This window comes from Ranitomeya variabilis, chromosome 1, assembly GCF_051348905.1.
Source record: "Ranitomeya variabilis isolate aRanVar5 chromosome 1, aRanVar5.hap1, whole genome shotgun sequence".
Lineage (NCBI taxonomy): Eukaryota > Metazoa > Chordata > Amphibia > Anura > Dendrobatidae > Ranitomeya > Ranitomeya variabilis.
Window position 1 is genome coordinate 799,025,812 of NC_135232.1, and position 22,299 is coordinate 799,048,110.

Here is a 22,299-nt window from a genome sequence, read left to right on the forward strand (position 1 = left end):
GGCTATACTGGGTTAACACGAATGTGCTGACTTTCTCATAGTAACAACATATGAAGTAGCATTTCCACTGTACCAGAAGTCCACTGCCTTCCAATGACTCTTGACTCTCCTTCAAACCCCATAATCAAACCCTCACCACCTCCTACTGCCTTCAACTCAAAAATATTTCCAAAATCCATCCCTTCCTTAACCTTGGCTTTTTTTTCTCTTTAAACAGCCTTCGGCTCAATCTCAGGCCATGGCACCATGATGGATAAATGCTCTGTAGGAAAACTGATCTTGAGTAAGCCTACAAAAGGTCCACCAGGGCCTTCTCCGCCATTAATTATCTTGATAGTGTCAAGCTATTGGGTTGCTGGTCTTCCTCTTGCAATGAGCCCAATGACACCCCACCATCACCTGACATGCTGCAACCCGCCCCACACCCTACTGTGTCCTTCCCCACTGTCCTGTAAACTGTAACCTCACAAGGGCAGGGCTCGCTCCCGCTCAGTTCCAGTCTGCCATTGGTAGCTTATTCATTGCAGTTTATACTTGTATTTTGTATCTACAGCAGTTTGCACCAAGGAATCAGTGCTGCTCTAAAAACAAATAATTAATAATAATTTTGCCATCTTCAACTTTATTAGGATAACACACCAATCTGATAGGATGTTGCTGATAGACCAGGCACTTTCACAAGCTATAGTTTTTTCTTCTGCTAATGTGCACTTACCGTTTATAAAAGTATCTTGAGCCTGCCCATCCACCTCACTATTACTGGATCTTAAACGGTTCTGTACCAAAAGTGCAACATCTGTAGGAGAAGTGGAATAGCAGTTACTTTACCAAATAGCTGAGTAAACCCACCTTTCTGTACATAGTCTGCGTATGCCTAGGATTTTTTATATAATACTGGTATTGAGTTATGTTCTGATGAGTCACATTACTAAAATTACAGTGGCCACTCCACTTGCTGCTACAGTAGGGTTATGACGAATTTTATAGTGATAGCAACTGTATATAATATAGTCTTCTGTAGTTTATTGACCATTTGGGCCACAATAAATGCAGAATTCATAATAAAACCCTTCATGCTTTGGCCAGTTTTCATTTGAGTGCTTTTGTTTTTTCCTCCCCTTCTCTCTAGCGTCATAACCTCTTTATTTTTCTGTGAAGAGCTGAATGAAAGACGCAAGTTCGACCTTTCTCCACCAATTATCCATTTTTTGTCACTAAATTATCTATAAGCCACAATATTATGTGTGCTGAGGAATATAGGGTCTGCCATTACTACCTCTTGTGGTACAGCATTCCACAGTCTAACTGTAAAGAACCCTTTCCTGTTTAGCTTCCAGAATCGCCTTTCTTCCACTTGTAATGACTGCTCCCTTGTCCTTGGTATGATCTTTGGAAGAAACAAGTCATGCGCCAGTCCTTTGTACTGACCACAAATGTATTTATACATATAAATGAGATCTCCTCTGAGACGTCTTTTTTTCTAAGCTGTACAAGCCCAATTTTTCCAACCTTTCATCATATGAGAAGCCTTCCATCCCTTATAATAAACTAGTTACCCAACTAAGAACTGATTCTAACTTCTGAATATTCTTTTCAAAATGTGGAGCCAAAACTGAATCCCATATTCTAGATGTGGCCTCACCAGTGATTTATAAAGGGGTAACAATAACATAGGATCACGGGATTTTATCTCGCTTTATATACACACAAAATTTTATTTGCTTTTGCGGCTGCTGCTTGACATGGAGTATTGCTGTCCAGCTTACTTGTAACCAGAATACCCAAGTTCTTCTTCTGCTCTGTAGCACCAGGTATATTCCCATTTAATGTATATGCAGCAATAGGATTCCCCCGTCCTAGGTGCATTACTCTATATTTATCTACATTAATTCTCATTTGCCAAGTGTTTGTCCATTCAGACATCTTATCCAGACCGTTTTCTAATATAGCAATGTCAAGGTCAGTTTTTAATATCCTACATAGTTTGGTGTCGTCAGCAAAAACTGACACTTTACTCTCAATCCCATCCACAAGGTTATAAGAAGATGGAGGAGACAGACAGATTAATTTCCTCTGTTGCAGGCGTCAGCATATATCGCACTGCACTCGGGTGTCATCCGAGCGCAGCGTATTGATTCACTTGCACCCATAGACTTGCATGGGTGTGAGTGAGTTGAGTCTTGCTGCCAATCGCAGCATGCTGCGATTGTTCTCTCATGCCAAATCGGCTTGAGAAAATAATCACAAAATATGAGCTGCCCCATAGGATAACACTGGGCTGAGTGCTATGCGATGTTTAAGCACATAGCACTTGGCCCTGTTATACGGTAGTTTGACTCCGGCCTAACACTGGGACTGGCTATAAACAGGATTAAATCATCAGGCAATCAATTTAATCCCTTGATATCCTGAAGTCTGGCGGATCCTGACAGCTAGTGATTCCATGGCAATGGCAAACAAATGGAGTGAAAGATGGCACACCTGTCTGGTTCCTCTCCCCAAGGGAAGCAAGTACATAAAACCATTAATCAAGACTTTGGCTTTCGAAGATCGATACAAGACTACAATCTATCTTCTGAAGCCTGGTCCAAAGCCAAATGTCAGAGGGCCTTCTCGAGGTAGGCCCACTCAACCGAATCAAATGCCTTAGCAGCATCCAGAGATGACAAGGCCCAATATTCCTGTCCTTTCCAACCCAACTGTGCAATTACCTGCGCTCTCCTTATATTATCTAATGTAGACAGACTTGGAATAAATTCGCACTGGTTTGAGTGAATAGTTTTCTGAATAACTTCATTTAGTCTATTTGCTATAATTTTGATCAATATTTTATTATCTAAATTTAATAAGGATATGGGTCTATATGATACACATTTTTCGGGAGTCTTATCTGGTTTTAGAGTTACCACAATATAGTCATTGTGCAAAGATTTCGGTAGAGAGCCTTGTTCTGATGAGCAATTCTATAATTTAAGAAGATGAGGGCCATATATATCTTAGACTTCCAGAGGGAGCTCATCTGCAACCAGAAACTTCCCTTGCGCCATACCACTGGCAGCGTCCATTATCTCTTTTTCAGTAATAGAAGTCCATACGACCGCAGCACTATCCTCTACGAGGATCATGATATTTATACCATCCAGGTATTCTACTACACATTTGAGATGGGGGAGAGATCAGCTCTAGTAATATTAGGAAATTAACTGAAATGCCCCTATGTAGCTATTCCAGGTGTGACACCTACTGAAGTGTCTCCTCACTTCTGAAAACATAGTCAATTCTGGACAACATATTTCTAGGGAGAGTATGACAAGAGTACACTCTAGAATCACCATTTCTCACCATCCAGAGGTCCAGCCATCCCAGCTCACCCACAAAAGCCTGTAGACGTGAGGGCCCCTGAGCATCATCTCACATAATGTTAACCAACAGTTTATCTTTTTGAGGATCCATTAATAAGGTAAAGTCCCCTAAACAGAATGTTGGAGCAGACGTGGCTGCAAATATAGCAGTCTCTTTTATGACTTCCAGATTAGCTGGAGGGGGATTGTATAAAGCTAAGGTGACAATTGATGAACCTTCAAGGTATGTAAAAATGAAAATATAGCGTCCTTCGGTGTCAGACAGTGAAGATACTACCTCCCAGCTAAGGGATTTATGCACAAGCACCGAAACTCCCATAGAGTATATGTGATAAAAAGTACAGGGATCCCTGTACTTCAGCAAGAGACTACTTGTACTTGGGGTGCAACCTGTCATGTTTATGCATACAACTTTGGGGTACAAACAATGCTTTGATCATTTTTTTATTGCATTTTTTGTGGTAGTTGCTGCAACATCTTTACAGTGTTTACCATACAGGTTAAATAATTTGATATTTTGCTATATCTGACTTTTTTCTTTTATAAATTTGTTTAATATGGGGGAAAAGCTGTGCGATTTTAATTTTTTTCTTTGTTTTTGTATCCCCTTTTGGGACTTCAACCTGGTTCAAAATCACACGTTCTATATATTGCAATATAATTGTATTTTATTATCACATCACAGTCTTCTATGAGGCCCAGGTGTAATGGTATAGTGTAGCAGGAAGGGATTAAAATACCTGGTGCCTTCCTTTTTAATCATTCTGGCAAAGTTCCTCCTTATACTCTTGATCAGTCCACATCAGGGGAAAGTGATCCAGATTACAAACTGGATTTAGCATGGCAATTGGAGGAACCACACCAGAAAGATTAATACAGTAATTGGACACCTACTATTTACTGTGAACTGGAGGGTCGTTTTAAATAAATTATAAGGGTGTACTGTCAAATGTCAGCTATGCTGCTCCCCAATAATGATGAAACACTATGCTAATAGTTTCTACAGGCTTATATGTACTAATTGTTTACACATCAAAGTTCATCATACACAAAATACAATGCTAAGATCATTTGGCTGACAACTATTTTCCCATAAAAATTTCAATTGCTCTCTAGAAGAGAAGAGACTGTAATCAGCTGCTGGATAATGCAATCCTAAAGGTACCTTCACACGAAACGACATCGCTAGCGATCCGTGACGTTGCAGCGTCCTCGCTAGCGATATCGTTTCGTTTGACACGCAGCAGCGATCAGGATCCTGCTGGGATGTCGCTGGTCGCTGAATAAAGTCCAGAACTTTATTTGGTCGTCCGATCGCCGTGTATCGTTGTGTTTGAAAGCAAAAGCAACGATACCAGCGATGTTTTACACTGGTAACCAGGGTAAACATCGGGTTACCAAGCGCAGGGCCGCGCTTAGTAACCCGATGTTTACCCTGGTTACCAGCGTAAAAGTAAAAAAAACAAACAGCACATGCTCACCTGCGCGTCCCCCAGCGTCTGCTTCCTGACACTTACTGAGCGCCGGCCCTAAAGTGAAAGTGAAAGCACAGCGGTGACGTCACCGCTCTGCTGTTAGGGCCGGAGCTCAGTCAGTGTCAGGAAGCGGACGCTGGGGGACGCGCAGGTGAGTATGTACTGTTTGTTTTTTTTACTTTTACGCTGGTAACCAGGGTAAACATCGGGTTACTAAGCGCGGCCCTGCGCTTAGCAACCCGATGTTTACCCTGGTTACCCGGGGACCTCGGCATCGTTGGTCGCTGGAGAGCGGTCTGTGTGACAGCTCCCCAGCGATCAAACAGCGACGCTGCAGCGATCGGCATCGTTGTCGCTATCGCTGCAGCGTCGCTTCGTGTGAAGGTACCTTAAGGCACATGGAGGTACAGTGTTAGCCTAGACAAGGCAGTGAGTCTGTCCAGAAGTTGTCTGATCAAGACAAGCCCTTTCCTTTTCAGTACACGTTGTAAGACTATTCCTACTGAGTGTGTTGGGGGACACTCGCTTGGCCGCGATATTCAGCACACGGGCACGGGTTTTTAAAACAAAACAGTCCATACGGTTTATTACGCCTCATAAACCATGACATAAGCAGTCCATTTACATACTGAACCAGTATATCACTTCAAGTTTCGGACCCTTATTCTGTGGCAACTAAACACGCTGGTCCTCACTAACCAGTTGCCACGGGTTTACCTCACAGTTCATGTTACAAGCACCAACAGCTTATGGAGGTACCTTATGGGAGCTCCTGCTCCATCTGCTGACTCCTTGTCAGTCCTCTCTCCTGGGGAAACTGCCTTACGGGGTTCACCAACTTGCCTGGCCGGCACACAACAGTCAGTCCAGAGCCACCGAAGGCCGGTAGCTTCCCCAACACCGATCATCCAGGTCCACAGTCTCTCAGGTGCTCCAAGAAGACTCCACTCACAGGAGCTTCTAACACAGACTGTCCAGGACCATGATCACACTGTAGTCTTCAGAACGTCCATCCCACCTGGGACCGTTCAACACAGAGACATGTGGCCTGTCTGGGTGCTATTCAGGACTTAGTCCAACACCACAGGCCACCAGGTCCAAGCCATGTGCTTTCCAGGAAGCCTCCTCCCAGGTCTTCCAACAAAGGCCTCCAGGACCTTGCACTTGGACCTATCAGATCCAAACACTGGAACCACACAGGAACCACACAGGAACCATGTGACCCACACCCTGGCCACATTATGTACCCGTAAGCACACCCACAGTAATGGATCACCTGGGCTGGTCACGTGATCCTGACATCACTGCAGGTCGATTCTCACGGCCTCAATACGCCTCCGTGCACATACCGGGGAGACCATGCAGCGCCCCCTACCTGTTATAGGGGTCACTGCATCACAACGTGGATATTATACAGGGAAGGTCCCCTGCAGAGTACGTTTCTTTACAAGCCAGAACTGAGAACTGTATCCTTGTATTACATGCAAAACCGTATGCTGTAGACCTAATTCCTAAAAGTGGATGTGGTGAATCGAATCACGGCTGCTATCCGATAAATAATGCAGTAAATGCCTTGAGTGTGTGAAAGAGTATGCATTTGTACAAATAAAATATTAGTACTTGATATTCACACAATATTTTAGAATATCGCTACTGAGACTGTAAGAACCCTGACTGCTTTGATGTCTGTCAGCATCATTTTAGACATGTTACAAAATGTATGTTGTAGGTCTGTACTAGTAACTGATATGACACAGGCAGAGCTCCGAGTCAGGTCCGACCTGTTTGCTCCACTAGGACATAATACATAGATAATGAGAAGTATGCCACAGAGCTGTGGCTGACGAGTCGTCTTCCTGTATCCACCCATATTTGCAGTGTCCAAGGCTTAAAAGGTGGACTGTCTCTAAATATGTTTCCACGCCACCTACACCATTTTTCCAGGACCTTCTTGCGTCAGTTCTTTCCCCTTACAATACACTAGAAATTGTGTCTGTTCTTGGAGACAATGCAGAAGATTAGGTTAACAATTTACTGTCCAAATTTAGTGAACTAATTCTAAATGCAAAGTTATCAGTGACAAATATTTCCAGCGCACTCTTACTCACCCGCTTCTTTGGCACAGTTCTCTGCACTGTCTGATTCATGTGGTGTTTGTTCTAGGTCAGAATGACTGGAATTCTACAAGTAAAGCAGAAGATGCCACATACACAGTGTTACCATAAGCTTCACCTTTGCCACGATCTTTAGGATGTCTTATGCAATTCATCTCCAATCTAGTCATCTTCCACTTGCTATGAAATCCTTACCAGAATTTTGCTGCATTGTTCTGAGCTTGGCTCTGCCGACGTTGATGAAGGAGTGTTGCAACTACTTCCATCCTTCACCAGAAAAATAAGCAGAAAGATGGCAAGGAATTATGGTACAACAATTGTGTAATGAATGAAAATGCGATACAGTTCAGTAACTGTTGATAAGATAATCTGTTGATGAGATAAGCCCATCACATGGCTAAACAAATATTCATTTTCTTTTTAATATTAAAATTCTATAAAAAAATGCATATAGTCAAAAGAAAATGAGAATATGTAAACACAGGAAAAAATGCTAACTGACAAAATGATGTTATCACCAGCTTCTCTTTGTATTTACAGTTTTGATGCATAATAATATATAATCTTCTTAATAAACAAAATATATAAATTGTGACATGGTATATGTGAAAATATTTCATTCTGCTATAAGGTAATATTGTTAAATGGAATCTGTCACTAGATTTTTGCCCCCTAATCGGAGAGCACCACGATGTAAAGACAGAGATCTAGATTCGAGCAATGTAGCATTTCCTGGGCTGCTTAAAGGGGATGTCCATTCCAAATCAATAAGTCCGCAGTGACTCTGTGTGACTGCAGACTAATGAATACCCTCAGGGCATGCATTGTGCGCTGCCAGGATTTGGCCGTTTCTGAGCTGACACCAGAGGGTATGTATATGTTATACATACTTCCGGCCAGAGCCCAGCCAGTGGGCGCAGCCTCACTCCATACACTTGTATAGTGATGGAACCACCCAATTGGAATGGCCAACTAGAAGGCGCGGCCTTGCTCCATACAAGTGTACACACTTGGACGGGCTCTGGCCAGGAGTATGTATAAAACATACACACCCTCCGGTCCGGGTCAGAAACTGGTGAATCCCTGCAGAGCAGAGTGCGTGCACTGGGGGATTCATAGGTCTGCAGTCACACAGAGTGACAGCAGACTTAGCGATTTGGCCCGGTCAATCCCTATAATGTAGTTTTGATAAAATCACTGTTTTATCAGCAGGAGAATATCACTAGAAGAATAGTAAACCTGCTGCCAGGTAGTCAAGCACATGCATGAGATCTGTATAACCTGCACATCACACTACTGATTGGCAGCTTTCTGTCTACCCTTGTACATGTGCAGAAAGCTGCCAATCAGCGGTGTGGGCGGGGTTATCCAGAGCTACGTATTCAGAGAACTTCTAGATTTGCAGCAAAGAAAACAGCCAAAAGCTCAGTAAGTGACACATCACTGGAATCAGGGTCTCTGCCTCTACATCATGCTGCTCTCAGCAAAAGAGATTAATTTTAAGCATTTAAAGGGAACTTGGCACCAGGTTTTTGCCACCTATTCTGTGAATGGCATAAAGTAGAGACAGAACCCCCAGTTCTATACTTATTGGGCTGCTTGTTGTAGTTTTGATAATATCACTATTTTATCAGCTGGAGATTATCACTAGGGCACTAGTAATCCTGCTGCCATGTAGTCTCACATATTTATGAGCTCTGAATTACCCCACTTCTACCACTGATTGGCAGCTCTCTTCCTATGTACAGTGTATATAGAAAGGTATCAAATCAGGTGTGGGCGGGGTTATACAGAGCTCAGCATTCAGAGAACTGCTAGATCTGCAGCAGATAACACAGCTGTTTTACCAAAAGACCACCAAGCAGCCCAGTAATACCTTGCTAGAATCAGGGTCTCTGTCTCTAAATCATGCTGCTCTCAGTAGGAGCTGCAAAAACCTTGCGACAGATTCCCTTTAAAACCCCTTCATGACCTTGCTGTTTTTTGCAATTCTGACCAGTGTCCCTTTATGAGGTAATAACTCAGGAACGCTTCAACGGATCCTAGCGATTCTGAGATTGTTTTTTCGTGACATATTGGGCTTCATGTTAGTGGTAAATTTAGGTCGATAATTTCTGAGTTTATTTGTGAAAAAAATGGAAATTTGGCAAAAATTTTGAAAATTTCGCAATTTTCACATTTTGAATTTTTATTCTGTTAAACTAGAGAGTTATGTGACACAAAATAGTTAATAAATAACATTTCCCACATGTCTACTTTACATCAGCACAATTTTGGAAACAAATTTTTTTTTTGCTAGGAAGTTATAAGGGTTAAAATTTGACCAGTGATTTCTCATTTTTACAACAAAATTTACAAAACCATTTTTTTTAGGGACCACCTCACATTTGAAGTCAGTTTGAGGGTTCTATATGGCTGAAAATACCCCAAAGTGACACCATTCTAAAAACTGAACCCCTCAAGGTGCTCAAAACCACATTCAAGAAGTTTATTAACCCTTGAGGTGTTTCACAGCAGCAGAAGCAACATGGAAGTAAAAAATGAACATTTAACTTTTTAGTCACAAAAATGATCTTTTAGCGAAATTTTTTTTATTTTCCCAAGGGTAAAAGGAGAAACTGGACCACGAACGTTGTTGTCCAATTTGTTCTGAGTACGCTGATACCTCATATGTGGGGGTAAACCACTGTTTGGGCGCACGGCAGGGCTCGGAAGGGAAGGAGCGCCATTTGACTTTTTCAATGAAAAATTATCTCCATCGCTAGCAGACACCATGTCACGTTTGGAGAGCCCCTGTGTGCCTAAACATTGGAGCTCCCCCACAAGTGACCCCATTTTGGAAACTAGACCCCCCAAGGAACTTATCTAGAAGCATAGTGAGCACTTTAAACTCTCAGGTGCTTCACAAATTGATCCGTAAAAATGAAAAAGTACTTTTTTTTCACACAAAATTTCTTGTAGCCTCAATTTTTTCATTTTCACATGGGCAACAGGATAAAATGGATCCTAAAATTTGTTGGGCAATTTCTCCTGAGTACGCCGATACCTCATATGTGGGAGTAAACCACTGTTTGGGTGCACGGCAAGGCTCGGAAGGGGAGGCGTGCCACTTGACTTTTTGAATGGAAAATTAGCTCCAATCATTAGCGGACACCATGTCGCGTTTGGAGAGCCCCTGTGTGCCTAAACATTGGAGCTCCCCTACAAGTGACCCCACTTTCGAAACTAGACCCTCCAAGGAACTTATCTAGATGCATAGTGAGCACTTATAACCCCCAGGTGCTTTACCGAAGTTTATAACGCAGAGCTGTGAAAATAAAAAATAATTTTTCTTTCCTCAAAAATGATTTTTTAGCCCAGAATTTTTTATTTTCCCAAGGGTAATAGGAGAAATTGGACCCCAAATGTTGTTGTCCAGTTTGTCCTGAGTACGATGATACCCCATATGTGGGGGTAAACCACTGTTTGGGCGCACCGCAGGGCTCGGAAGGGAAGGCACGCCATTTGGCTTTTTGAATGGAAAATTAGCTCCAATCATTAGCGGACACCATGTCGCGTTTGGAGAGCCCCTGTGTGCCTAAACATTGGAGCTCCCGCACAAGTGACCCCATTTTGGAAACTAGACCTCCGAAGGAACTAATCTAGATGTGTGGTGAGCACTTTGAACCCCCAAGTGCTTCACAGAAGTTTATAACGCAGAGCCATGAAAATAAAAAATAATTTTTCTTTTCTCAAAAATGATTTTTTAGCCCACATTTTTTTATTTTCCCAAGGGTAACAGGAGAAATTGGACCCCAAACGTTGTTGTCCAGTTTCTCCTGAGTACGCTGATACCCCATATGTGGGGGTAAACCACTGTTTTGGCACACGTCGGGGTTTGGAAGGGAAGTAGTGACGTTTTAAAATGCAGACTTTGATGGAATGCTCTGCGGGCGTCAGGTTGCGTTTGCAGAGCCCCTGATGTGCCTAAACAGTAGAAACACCCCACAAGTGACTCCATTTTGGAAACTAGACCCCCAAGGGAACTTATCTAGATGTGTGGTGAGCACTTTGAACCCCCAAGTGCTTCACAGAAGTTTATAACGCAGAGCCGTGAAATTAATAAATGTGTTTCCTTTCCTCAAAAATATTTTTTTAGCCCAGAATTTTTTATTTTCCCAAGGGTAACAGGAGAAATTGGACCCCAAAAGTTGTTGTCTAGTTTCTCCTGAGTACGCTGATACCCCATATGTGGGGGTAAACCACTGTTTGGGCACACGACAGGGCTCGGAAGGGAAGTAGTGACATTTGAAATGCAGACTTTGATGGAATGGTCTGCGGGCGTCACATTGCATTTGCAGAGCCCCTGATGTACCTAAACAGTAGAAACACCCCACAAGTGACCCCATTTTGGAAACTAGACCCCCCAATGAACTTATCTAGATGTGTGGTGAGCACGTTCAACCCCCAAGTGCTTCACAGAAGTTTATAACGCAGAGCCGTGAAAATAAAAAATAATTGTTCTTTCCTCAAAAATTATGTTTTAGCAAGTAATTTTTTATTTTTGCAAGGGTATCAGGAGAAATTGGACCCCAACAGTTGTTGCCCAGTTTGTCCTGAGTACGCTGGTACCCCAAATGTGGGGGTAAACCACTGTTTGGGCGCACGTCGGGGCTTGGAAGGGAGGGAGCACCATTTGACTTTTTGAACGCAAGATTGGCTGGAATCAATGGTGGCGCCATGTTGCGTTTGGAGACCCCTGATGTGCCTAAACAGTGGAAACCCCTCAATTCTAACTTCAACACTAACCCCAACACACCCCTAATCCTAATCCCAACTGTAGCCATAACCCTAATCACAACCCTAACCCCAACACACCCCTAACCACAACCCTAACCCCAACACACCCGTAACCCTAATTCCAATCCTAATCCTTACCCTAATCCCAACCCTAACCCTAATCCCAACCCTAACCACAACTGTAACCCCAACACACCCCTAACCCTATCCGTAACCCTAACCACAAGCCTAATCTTAACCCTATTTCTAACCCTAGCCCTAATTCCAACCCTAACTCTAATTCCAACCCTAACTCTAAGGCTATGTGCCCACGTTGCGGATTCGTGTGAGATTTTTCCGCACGATTTTTGAAAAATCTGCAGGTAAAAGGCACTGCGTTTTACCTGCGGATTTACAGCAGATTTCCAGTGTTTTTTTTGTGCGGATTTCACCTGCGGATTCCTATTGAGGAACAGGTGTAAAACGCTGCGGAATCCGCACAAAGAATTGACATGCTGCGGAAAATACAACGCAGCGTTTCTGCACGGAATTTTCCGCACCATGGGCACAGCGGAATTGGTTTTCCATAGGTGTACATGGTACTGTAAACCTGATGTAAAACTGCTACGAATTCGCAGCGGCCAATCCGCTGCGGATCCGCGGCCAATCCGCTGCGGATCCGCGGCCGATCCGCAGCCAAATCCGCACTGTGTGCACATGCCATAACCCTAACCCTACCCCTAACCCTAACCCTACCCCTAGTTCTAACCCTAGTTCTAACCCTAACCCTAGTGGAAAAAGAAAAAAAAATATTTTCTTTATTTTATTATTGTCCCTACCTATGGGGGTGATAAAGGGGGGGGTTTATTTATTATTTTTTTTATTTTGATCGCTGTGATAGAACCTACCACAGCGATCAAAATGTACTTGTAACGAATCTGCTAGCCGGCAGATTCGGCGGGCGCACTGAGCATGCGCCCGCCACCTTGGAAGATGGCGGCGCCCAGGGAGAAGACGGACCGACTTCGGGAGGCTCGGTAAGTATGAGGGGGTGGTGGGGGGGGTGGATCGGAGCACAGGGGGGGGGATCGGAGGACGGGGGGAGCGGACAGGAGCACGGGGGAGCGGACAGGAGCACGGGCGAGCGAACAGGGGGACGGAGGGGGGTACCGGACACAACGGAGGACTGGGGAGGAGATCGGGGGCGGTGGGGGGGGCCAGAACATGATTTCCAGCCATGGCAGATGCTATTGCAGCATCGGCCATGGCTGGATTGCAATATTTCACCATTTTCATAGGTGAAATATTGCAAATTGCTCTGATTGGCTGTTGCACTTTCAACAGCCAATCAGAGCGATCGTAGCCACGTGGGGGCAAAGCCACCCCCCCTAGGCTGAAGTACAACTCCCCCTCTCCCTGCAGATTGGGTAAAATAGGAGTTAACCCTTTCACCCGATCTGCAGGGATGCGATCATTCCATGACGCCACATAGGCGTCATGGGTCGGGAAGGGGTTAAAAGAAAATGGGCAAAAGCAACAATGTACAATTACCAAAATTAAGGATCAACTTTTCAATTTTGTTTGCTATTCCAAACATATATAGAATAAACATTTATTTTAGCCCCAAGTATGACTCCCTCCCTATATAACATTTATGGCATATAGATCTTCTGTAAATAAAAGACTGGTGGCATTAACAATAAAGTATAATAAGGCTACTTTCACACTAGCGTTAACTGCAATACGTCGCAATGCGTCGTTTTGCCGAAAAAACGCATCCTGTAAAAGTGCTTGCAGGATGCGTTTTTTCTGCATTGACTAACATTAGCGACGCATTGCCACACGTCGCAACCGTTGTGCGACGGTTGCGCCGTGTTGTGGCGGACCGTCGGCTGCAAAAAACGTTACATGTAACGTTTTTTGCTCCCGACGGTCCGCTTTTTCTGACCGCGCATGCGCGGCCGGAACTCCGCCCCCACCTCCCCGCACCTCACAATGGGGCAGCGGATGCGCTGGAAAAATGCATCCGCTGCCCCCGTTGTGCGGCGGAGACAACGCTAGTGTCGGGAACCTCGGCCCGACGCTAGTGTGAAAGTAGCCTAAAGGTACCTTCACACGAAACGACTTTGTAACGATATCGCTAGCGATCCGTGACGTTGCAGCGTCCTCGCTAGCGATATCGTTTAGTTTGACACGCAGCAGCGATCAGGATCCTGCTGTGATGTCGCTGGTCGCTGAATAAAGTCCAGAACTTTATTTGGTCGTCCGATCGCCGTGTATCGTTGTGTTTGAAAGCAAAAGCAACGATACCAGCAATGTTTTACACTGGTAACCAGGGTAAACATCGGGTTACCAAGCGCAGGGCCGCGCTTTGTAACCCGATGTTTACCCTGGTTACCAGCGTAAAAGTAAAAAAAACAAACAGTACATACTCACCTGCGCGTCCCCCAGCGTCTGCTTCCTGACACTTACTGAGCGCCATTACTCCAAAGCAACATGCCCGCTGCCTTGGAGTCATCCTTGATTCCGAGCTTTCATTCACCCCCCACATCCGATCACTGGCTCGCTCTTCTTATCTGCATCTCAAAAACATTTCCAGAATTCGCCCTTTTCTTACTTTCGACTCTGCAAAAACTCTTACTGTCTCACTTATTCATTCTCGTCTGGACTATTGTAACTCTCTACTAATTGGCCTACCTTTTACCAGACTCTCCCCGCTCCAATCTGTCCTGAATGCTGCTGCCAGGATCATATTCCTCGCCAACCGTTACACCGATGCCTCTACCTTGTGCCAGTCATTACACTGGCTACCCATCCAATCCAGAATCCAGTACAAAACTACTACCCTCATCCACAAAGCACTCCATGGCTCAGCACCACCCTACATCTCCTCTCTGGTCTCAGTCTACCAACCTACCCGTGCCCTCCGCTCTGCTAATGACCTCAGGTTAGCATCCTCAATAATCAGAACCTCCCACTCCCGTCTCCAAGACTTTACACGTGCGGTGCCGATTCTTTGGAATGCACTACCTAGGTTAATACAATTAATCCCCAATCCCCACAGTTTTAAGCGTGCACTAAAAACTCTTTTGTTCAGATTGGCCTACCGCCTCAACGCATTAACCTAATTATCCCTGTGTGGCCTATTAATAAAAAACAACAACATAATCACGTTCCTCCATCATGTTCTCATACACTTTATGCAGTTAATAGCCTCTGTGTCTGTACTGTTACATACTTAGGCAGTTAACTGGTTCATGCAGCTTTACATGAACACCCGAGCCTTACACTATGGCTGGTCCAAATAACTAAAGCAATTGTTACCATCCACCTCTTGTGTCTCCCCATTTCCTCATAGATTGTAAGCTTGCGAGCAGCAGGGCCCTCATTCCTCCTGGTATCTGTTTTGAACTGTGATTTCTGTTATGCTGTAATGTCTGTTGTCTGTATAAGTCCCCTCTATAAGTTGTAAAGCGCTGCGGAATATGTTGGCGCTATATAAATAGAATTATTATTATTATTATTATTATTAGATGCCTGGTGACCTCACCTTCTTTGGAGCAGATTCACTGAAAAAAATCTCAGGATGGGTAGAAAATGTCCTTAAACCGCTGGTAAGACAGCCAGCTATTTAAAGGACACCACAGACCTTTTAAAAAAAGCTGTCTACAATAGGTTACATAGTTACATAGTTATTAAGGTTGAAGGAAGACTTTAAGTCCATCTAGTTCAACCCATAGCCTAACCTAACATGTTGATCCAGGGGAAGGCAAAAAAAAACCCATGTGGTAAGAGTAAGCTCCACCATGGGGAAAAAAATTCCTTCCCGACCCCACATACGGCAATCAGACTAGTTCCCTGGATCAACGCCCTATCAAGGAATCTAATATATATACCCTGTAACATTATACTTTTCCAGAAAGGTATCCAGTCCCCTCTTAAATTTAAGTAATGAATCACTCATTACATCATCATACGGCAGAGAGTTCCATAGTCTCACTGCTCTTAGGCTAAGGAAATTTCCGCGGCAATTCTGCGCCTCCTGCCGCGGGTATATCGCATGCAGAATTAGCATGCATATACCCGCAGAAAACTAGCGTTTTGCAAGCAGAATTAGCTTGCAGAATGCTAGAGTTTTCCAAGCGATCTGTAGCATCGCTTGGAAAACTGACTGACAGGTTGGTCACACTTGTCAAACATAGTGTTTGACAAGTGTGACCAACTTTTTACTATAGATGCAGCCTATGCAGCATCTATAGTAAAAGATAGAATGTTTAAAAATAATTTAAAAAATAAAAAACATGGTTATACTCACCTGCAGACCTCAGCGGCGTCCGTTCCTATAGCTGCTGGGCGGTGAAAGGCCTGTGATGACGTCACGGTGATTGGTCACGTGACCGGTCACATGCGGTCTCGCGACCAATCACAAGACCGTGACGTCATCGCAGGTCCTTCACCGCCCAGCAGCTATAGGAACCGAGGCGGCAGCGTGCAGCGGAGAGGCCGTAAGACTGCGGGGGACATCGAGGGTGAGTATATCACTATTTTTTATTTTAATTCTTTTATTTTTTACCAATTATATGGTGCCCAGTCCGTGGAGGAGAGTCTCCTCTCCTCCACCCTGGGTACCAACCGCACATGATCTGCTTACTTCCCGCATGGTGTGCACAGCCCCGTGCGGGAAGTAAGCAGATCAATGCACTCCTATGGGTGCAGAATCGCCGCGATTCCGCAATTTTATGGCAGATATTAATAGCCAGGAGAGGGTCCATGGTTATTGGCCCCCCCGTGGCTAAAAACATCTGCCCCCAGCCACCCCAGAAAAGGCACATCTGGAAGATGCGCCTATTCTGGCACTTGGCCACTCTCTTCCCACTCCCTGTAGCGGTGGGATATGGGGTAATGAAGGGTTAATGCCACCTTGCTATTGTAAGGTGACATTAAGCCAGATTAATAATGGAGAGGCGTCAATTATGTCACCTATCCATTATTAATCCAATTGTTTGAAGGGGTTAAAAAACACACACACACATGATTTAAAAGTATTTTAATGAAATAAACACAGCGGTTGTTTTAACCCCTTAGGGTACCGTCACACAGTACCATTTTGATCGCTACGACGGTACGATTCGTGACGTTCTAGCGATATCGTTACGATATCGCAGTGTCTGACACGCAGCAGCGATCAGGGATCCTGCTGAGAATCGTACGTCGTAGCAGATCGTATGGAACTTTCTTTCGTCGCTTGATCACCCGCTGACATCGCTGGATCGTTGTGTGTGACAGCGATCCAGCGATGTGTTCGCTTGTAACCAGGGTAAACATCGGGTAACTAAGCGCAGGGCCGCGCTTAGTAACCCGATGTTTACCGTGGTTACCAGCGTAAACGTAAAAAAAACAAACAGTACATACTTACATTCCGGTGTCTGTCCCCGGCGTCTCAGCTTCTCTCCACTGTGTGAGCGTCTGCCAGCCGGAAAGCGAGCACAGCGGTGACGTCTGACGTCACCGCTGTGCTTTCCGGCTATGGCGCTTACACAGTGGAAAGAAGCAGAACGCCGGGGACAGACACCGGAATGTAAGTATGTACTGTTTGTTTTTTTTACGTTTACGCTGGTAACCACGGTAAACATCGGGTTACTAAGCGCGGCCCTGCGCTTAGTTACCCGATGTTTACCCTGGTTACCGGGGACTTCGGCATCGCTCCAGCGCCGTGATTGCAACGTGTGACCGCAGTCTACGACGCTGGAGCGATAACCATACGATAGCTGCGACGTCACGGATCGTGCCGTCGTAGCGATTAAAATGGTACTGTGTGACGGTACCCTTAGTGACAGAGCCAATTTGGTACTTAATGACCGAGTCAATTTTTACAATTCTGACCAGTGTCACTTTATGAGGTTATAACTCTGGAACTCTTTATCGGATCCCACTGATTCTGAGATTGTGTTTTCGTGACATATTGTACTTCAAGTTAGTGGTAACATTTCTTCGATATTACTTGCGATTATTTATGAAAAAAATGGAAATATGGCGAAAATTTTTAAAATTTTGCAATTTTCAAACTTTGTATTTTTATGCCCTTAAATCAGAGAGATATGTCACAAAAAATAGTTAATAAATAACATTTCCCACATGTCTACTTTACATTAGCACAATTTTGGAAACAATTTTTTTTTTTGTTAGGGAGTTATAAGGGTTAAAAGTTGACCAGCAATTTCTCATTTTTACAACACCATTTTTTTTTAGGGACCACATCTCATTTGAAGTCATTTTGAGGGGTCTATATGATAGAAAATAACCAAGTGTGACACCATTCTAAAAACTGCACCCCTCAAGCTGCTCAAAACCACATTCAAGAAGTTTATTAACCCTTTACGTACTTCACAGGAACTGAAACAATGTGGAAGAAAAAAATGAACATTTAACTTTTTTTTTGCAAACATTTTACTTCAGAACCATTTTTTTTAATTTTTACAAGTGTAAAAACAGAAATTTAACCACAAATTTTGTTGTGCAATTTTTCCTGAGTACGCCGATACCCCATATGTGGAGGTAAACCACTGTTTGGGCGCACCGCAGAGCTTGGAAGTGAAGGAGCACCGTTTGACTGTTTCAATGCAGAATTGGCTGGAATTGAGATCAGACGCCATGTCGCGTTTCGGGAGCCCCTAATGTGCCTAAACAGTGGAAACCCCCCACAAGTGATACCATTTTGGAAACTAGACCCCTTAAGGAACTTATCTAGATGTGTGGTGAGCACTTTGAACCCCCAAGTGCTTCACAGAAGTTTATAACGTAGAGCCGTGAAAATAAAAAATCGCATTTGTTTTCACAAAAATGATTTTTTCGCCCACAAATTCTTATTTTCACAAGGGTAACAGGAGAAATTAGACCACAAAAGTTGTTGTGCAATTTCTCCTGAGTACGTCAATACCCCATATGTGGGGGTAAACCACTGTTTGGGCGCACCGCAGAGCTTGGAAGAGAAGGAGTGTCGTTTTACTTTTTCAATGTAGAATTGGCTGGAATTGAGATCGGACGCCATGTCACGTTTGGAGAGCCGCTGATGTGCCTAAACAGTGGAGACCCCCCACAAATGACACCATTTTGGAAACTAGACCCCTTAAGGAACTTATCTAGATGTGTGGTGAGCACTTTAAACCCCCAGGTGCTTCACAGAAGTTTATAACGTAGAGCCGTGAAAATAAAAAAAAACGAATTTTTTCTACAAAAATGATCTTTTTGCCTCCAAATTTTTTTTTTTACCAAGGGTAACAGGACAAAATGGACACCAGAAGTTGTTGTACAATTTGTCTTGAGTACGCCGACACCCCGTATGTGGGGGTAAACCACTGTTTGGGTGCATGGCTGAGCTCGGAAGCAAAGGAGCGCCATTTGACTTTTCAATGCAAAATTGACTGGAATTGAGATCGGACGCCATGTCGCGTTTGGAGAGCCCCTGATGTGCCTAAACAGTAGAAACCCCCCAAAAGTGACCCCATTTTGGAAACTAGACCCCCCATGGAACTTATCTAGATGTGTAGTGAGAACTTTGAATGCCCAAGTGCATCACAGAAGTTTATAATGCAGAGTCGTGAAAATAAAAAATATATTTTTTTTAACAATAAAGATTTTTTTAGCCCCCAAGTTTTTATTTTCACAAGGGTAACAAGAGAAATTGGACCCCAAAAGTTGTTGTCCAATTTGTCCTGAGTATGCTGGTACCCAATATGTGGGGGTAAACCACTGTTTGGGCGCACGGCAGAGCTCGGAAGAGAAGGAGCGCCATTTTGGAATTCAGACTTTGATAGAATTGTCTGTGGGTGTTATGTTGCGTTTGCAGAGCCCCTGATGTACCTAAACAGTAGAAACCCCCACAAGTGACCAAATTTTGGAAACTAGACCCCCTAAGGAACTTATCTAGATATGTGGTGAGAACTTTGAATGCTCAAGTGCTTCACAGAAGTTTATAATGCAGAGTAGTGAAAATAAAATATTTTTTTTTCCCACAAAAAAGATTTTTAGCCCCCAAGTTTTTATTTTCACAAGAGTAACAGGAGAAATTGGACCCCAAAAGTTGTTGTCCAATTTATCCCGAGTACGCTGATGCCCCATATGTGGGGGTAAACCACTGTTTGGGCGCATGGCAGAGCTCAGAAGGGAGGGAGCACCATTTGACTTTTTTAGCGCAAAATTGGCTGTCGTGTTTGGAGACCCCCCTGATGTACCAAAACAGTGGAAACCCCCAAATTATAACTCCAACCCTAACTCCAACACACCCCTAACCCTAATCTTAACCCGATCCATAATCCTAATCACAACCCTAACGATAATCACAACCCCAACCCCAAAACAGCCCTAATCTCAACCCTAACCATAACCCTAATCAAAACCCTAAATCCAACACACCCCTAACCCTAATCCCAAACGTAACCCTAATCCCAACCCTAATCCAAACCCTAATCCCAACTCTAACCCTAACTTTAGCCCCAACCCTAACCCTAACTTTAGCCCCAACCCTAACCATAACTTTATCCCCGTCGTCACAAAAAAAGTTCAATGTAACCTTTTTTTTGTACGTCGCGTCCGCCATTTCCGCGCATGCGTGGCCGTAACTCTGCCCCCTCCTCCCCAGGACATAGACTGGGCAGCGGATGCGTTGAAAAACTGCATCTGCTGCCCACGTTGTGCACAATTTTCACAACGTGCGTCGGTACGTCGGGCCGACGCATTGCGACCGCCCCGTACCGACGCAAGTGTGATAGAAGCCTAAGGCTACTTTCACACTAGCGTCGTACTTGGCCCATCGCAGTGTGCCGGGCCGACGTACCGACGCTAGCGTTGTAAGCGCCGCACAACGGGTGCAGCGGATGCTGTTTTTTCAACGCATCCGCTGCCCCATTGTGAGGGGAGGCGGGGGCTGAGTTCAGGCCGCGCATGCGCGGTCGGAAATGGCGGACACGTCGCACAAAAAAGTTACATGTAGCTTTTTTTGTGCCGACGGTCCGCCAAAGCACGACGCATACGTCGCACGACGGATGCGACATGTGGCAATCCGTCGCAATGCGTCGCTAATGCAAGCCAATGGAGAAAAAACGCATCCTGCAAGCACTTTTGCAGGATGCGTTTTTTCTCCGACGCATTGCGACGGAAGCCAAAAAACGCTAGTGTGAAAGTAGCCTAACCCTAACCCTAGCCCTAACCCTAAATTTAGCCCCAACCCTAACCCTAGCCCTAACCCTAACCCTAGCCCTAACTCTAGCCCTAGCCCTAACCCTAGCCCTAACCCTAACCCTAACCCTAATTTTAGCCCCAACTCGTCTTCTCCTGCCGGCCGGCAGATGGCAGCAGATGGCGGGCGCACTGCGCATGCGCCCGCCATGAGGAAAAAGCCGGCAGGCAGGAGAAGACAGAAGAGGACCCAGGGACACCGGGTGAGTATGTTAGGGTCCCCGAATCCCCCTATTTCCCTACAGAGGACAGAGAAATACAGATCGCTTTTTTTTTTTTTTTTTTTTTTTCGGTCGCCGGTAAACTGTTAATTACCGGCGATCGCAAAACAGGGGTCGGTGCAAACCGACCCCGATCATGTTCTTTGGGGTCTCGGCTGCCCCCGGCAGCCGAGACCCCAAAGATCTTCCGGGTGCCGGGCGGCGGGCGTACTGCGCGTGCGCCCGCCATTTTTTCCCAGAAAAAAGATGGCGGCGCCCATGGGGACCCACGAGGAGCACCGGGGGAGGTAGGTAAGTATCGGGGGGCTATTGGGGGCCATCGGGGACCCTATTTCTCTGTCCTCCGATGTGCGATCACATCGGAGGACAGAGAAATTAAACGGCACATCGCGTTGTTTTTTTTTTTGTTGCGACCGCCGGTAAACGGTTAATTACCGGCGATCGCAACTCGGGGGTCGGTAAAAAAAAACCCGAATCATGTTCTCTGGGGTCTCGGCTACCCTCGGCAACCGAGACCCCAGAGAAAATCCGACTCTGGGGGGCGCTATTCACTTTTTCCACAGCAAATTAACGGCGCTGTGGTTTAAGTACCTTTAGCGGCCGCCGTTAAAAGGCGTATCGGCGGTCGTTAAGGGGTTAATATTTTATTGCTCTCTCAATCCATTTGCTGACCCTCGCTTGGCAAAACAATAAATGCACAAGATACATACCCTCTGTTGAACAGTCACGTCCCATGAGGTAATCCATCTGAAGGGGTTAAAATAATTTACAAGCAGGAGCCCTGCAAATGCAGCTGTGCTCGTGCTTGTAATTCCCCGGCGAATGAATGAAATGTAGGTCATTGACCTACATTTCCTTCAGTCGCGGTGATGCGCCCCCTGGTGGATGTCCTCATACGACCTGGAGCGTGGGAAAAAGTTCCCAGGCTGCAGTTCATGAGAACATCCAGCAGGGGCGCATCACCGCGACTGAATGTAAGTATAGATCACTCTGCTTTCCTTTCAGCACCCGGGGATTACAGGCACGAGCGAGTGCATTAGCGCAGCTCATGCCTGTAATATTAGTTAACCCCTTCAGATGGATTACCTCGTGGGACGTGATAGGACATCAGAAGGTATGTATATTGTGTGTTTAT

The 22,299-nt window shown here is 44.8% G+C and overlaps 1 protein-coding gene across 2 annotated transcripts in view; it reads right to left on the bottom strand.

Moving 5' to 3' along the window:
- LOC143785131 (GRAM domain-containing protein 2B-like) overlaps nucleotides 1-22,299 on the bottom strand; it is a 121,695-nt gene that overhangs the window by 8,324 nt on the left and 91,072 nt on the right. For both annotated transcript variants that reach the window (XM_077273810.1, XM_077273818.1), the window contains exons 8-10: nucleotides 7,147-7,218; nucleotides 6,946-7,018; nucleotides 716-796 (exon numbers count right to left, since the gene is read on the bottom strand). In XM_077273810.1, coding sequence (XP_077129925.1) covers nucleotides 716-796; nucleotides 6,946-7,018; nucleotides 7,147-7,218 — 226 coding nt within the window. The remainder of the gene's footprint in view (nucleotides 1-715; nucleotides 797-6,945; nucleotides 7,019-7,146; nucleotides 7,219-22,299) is intronic.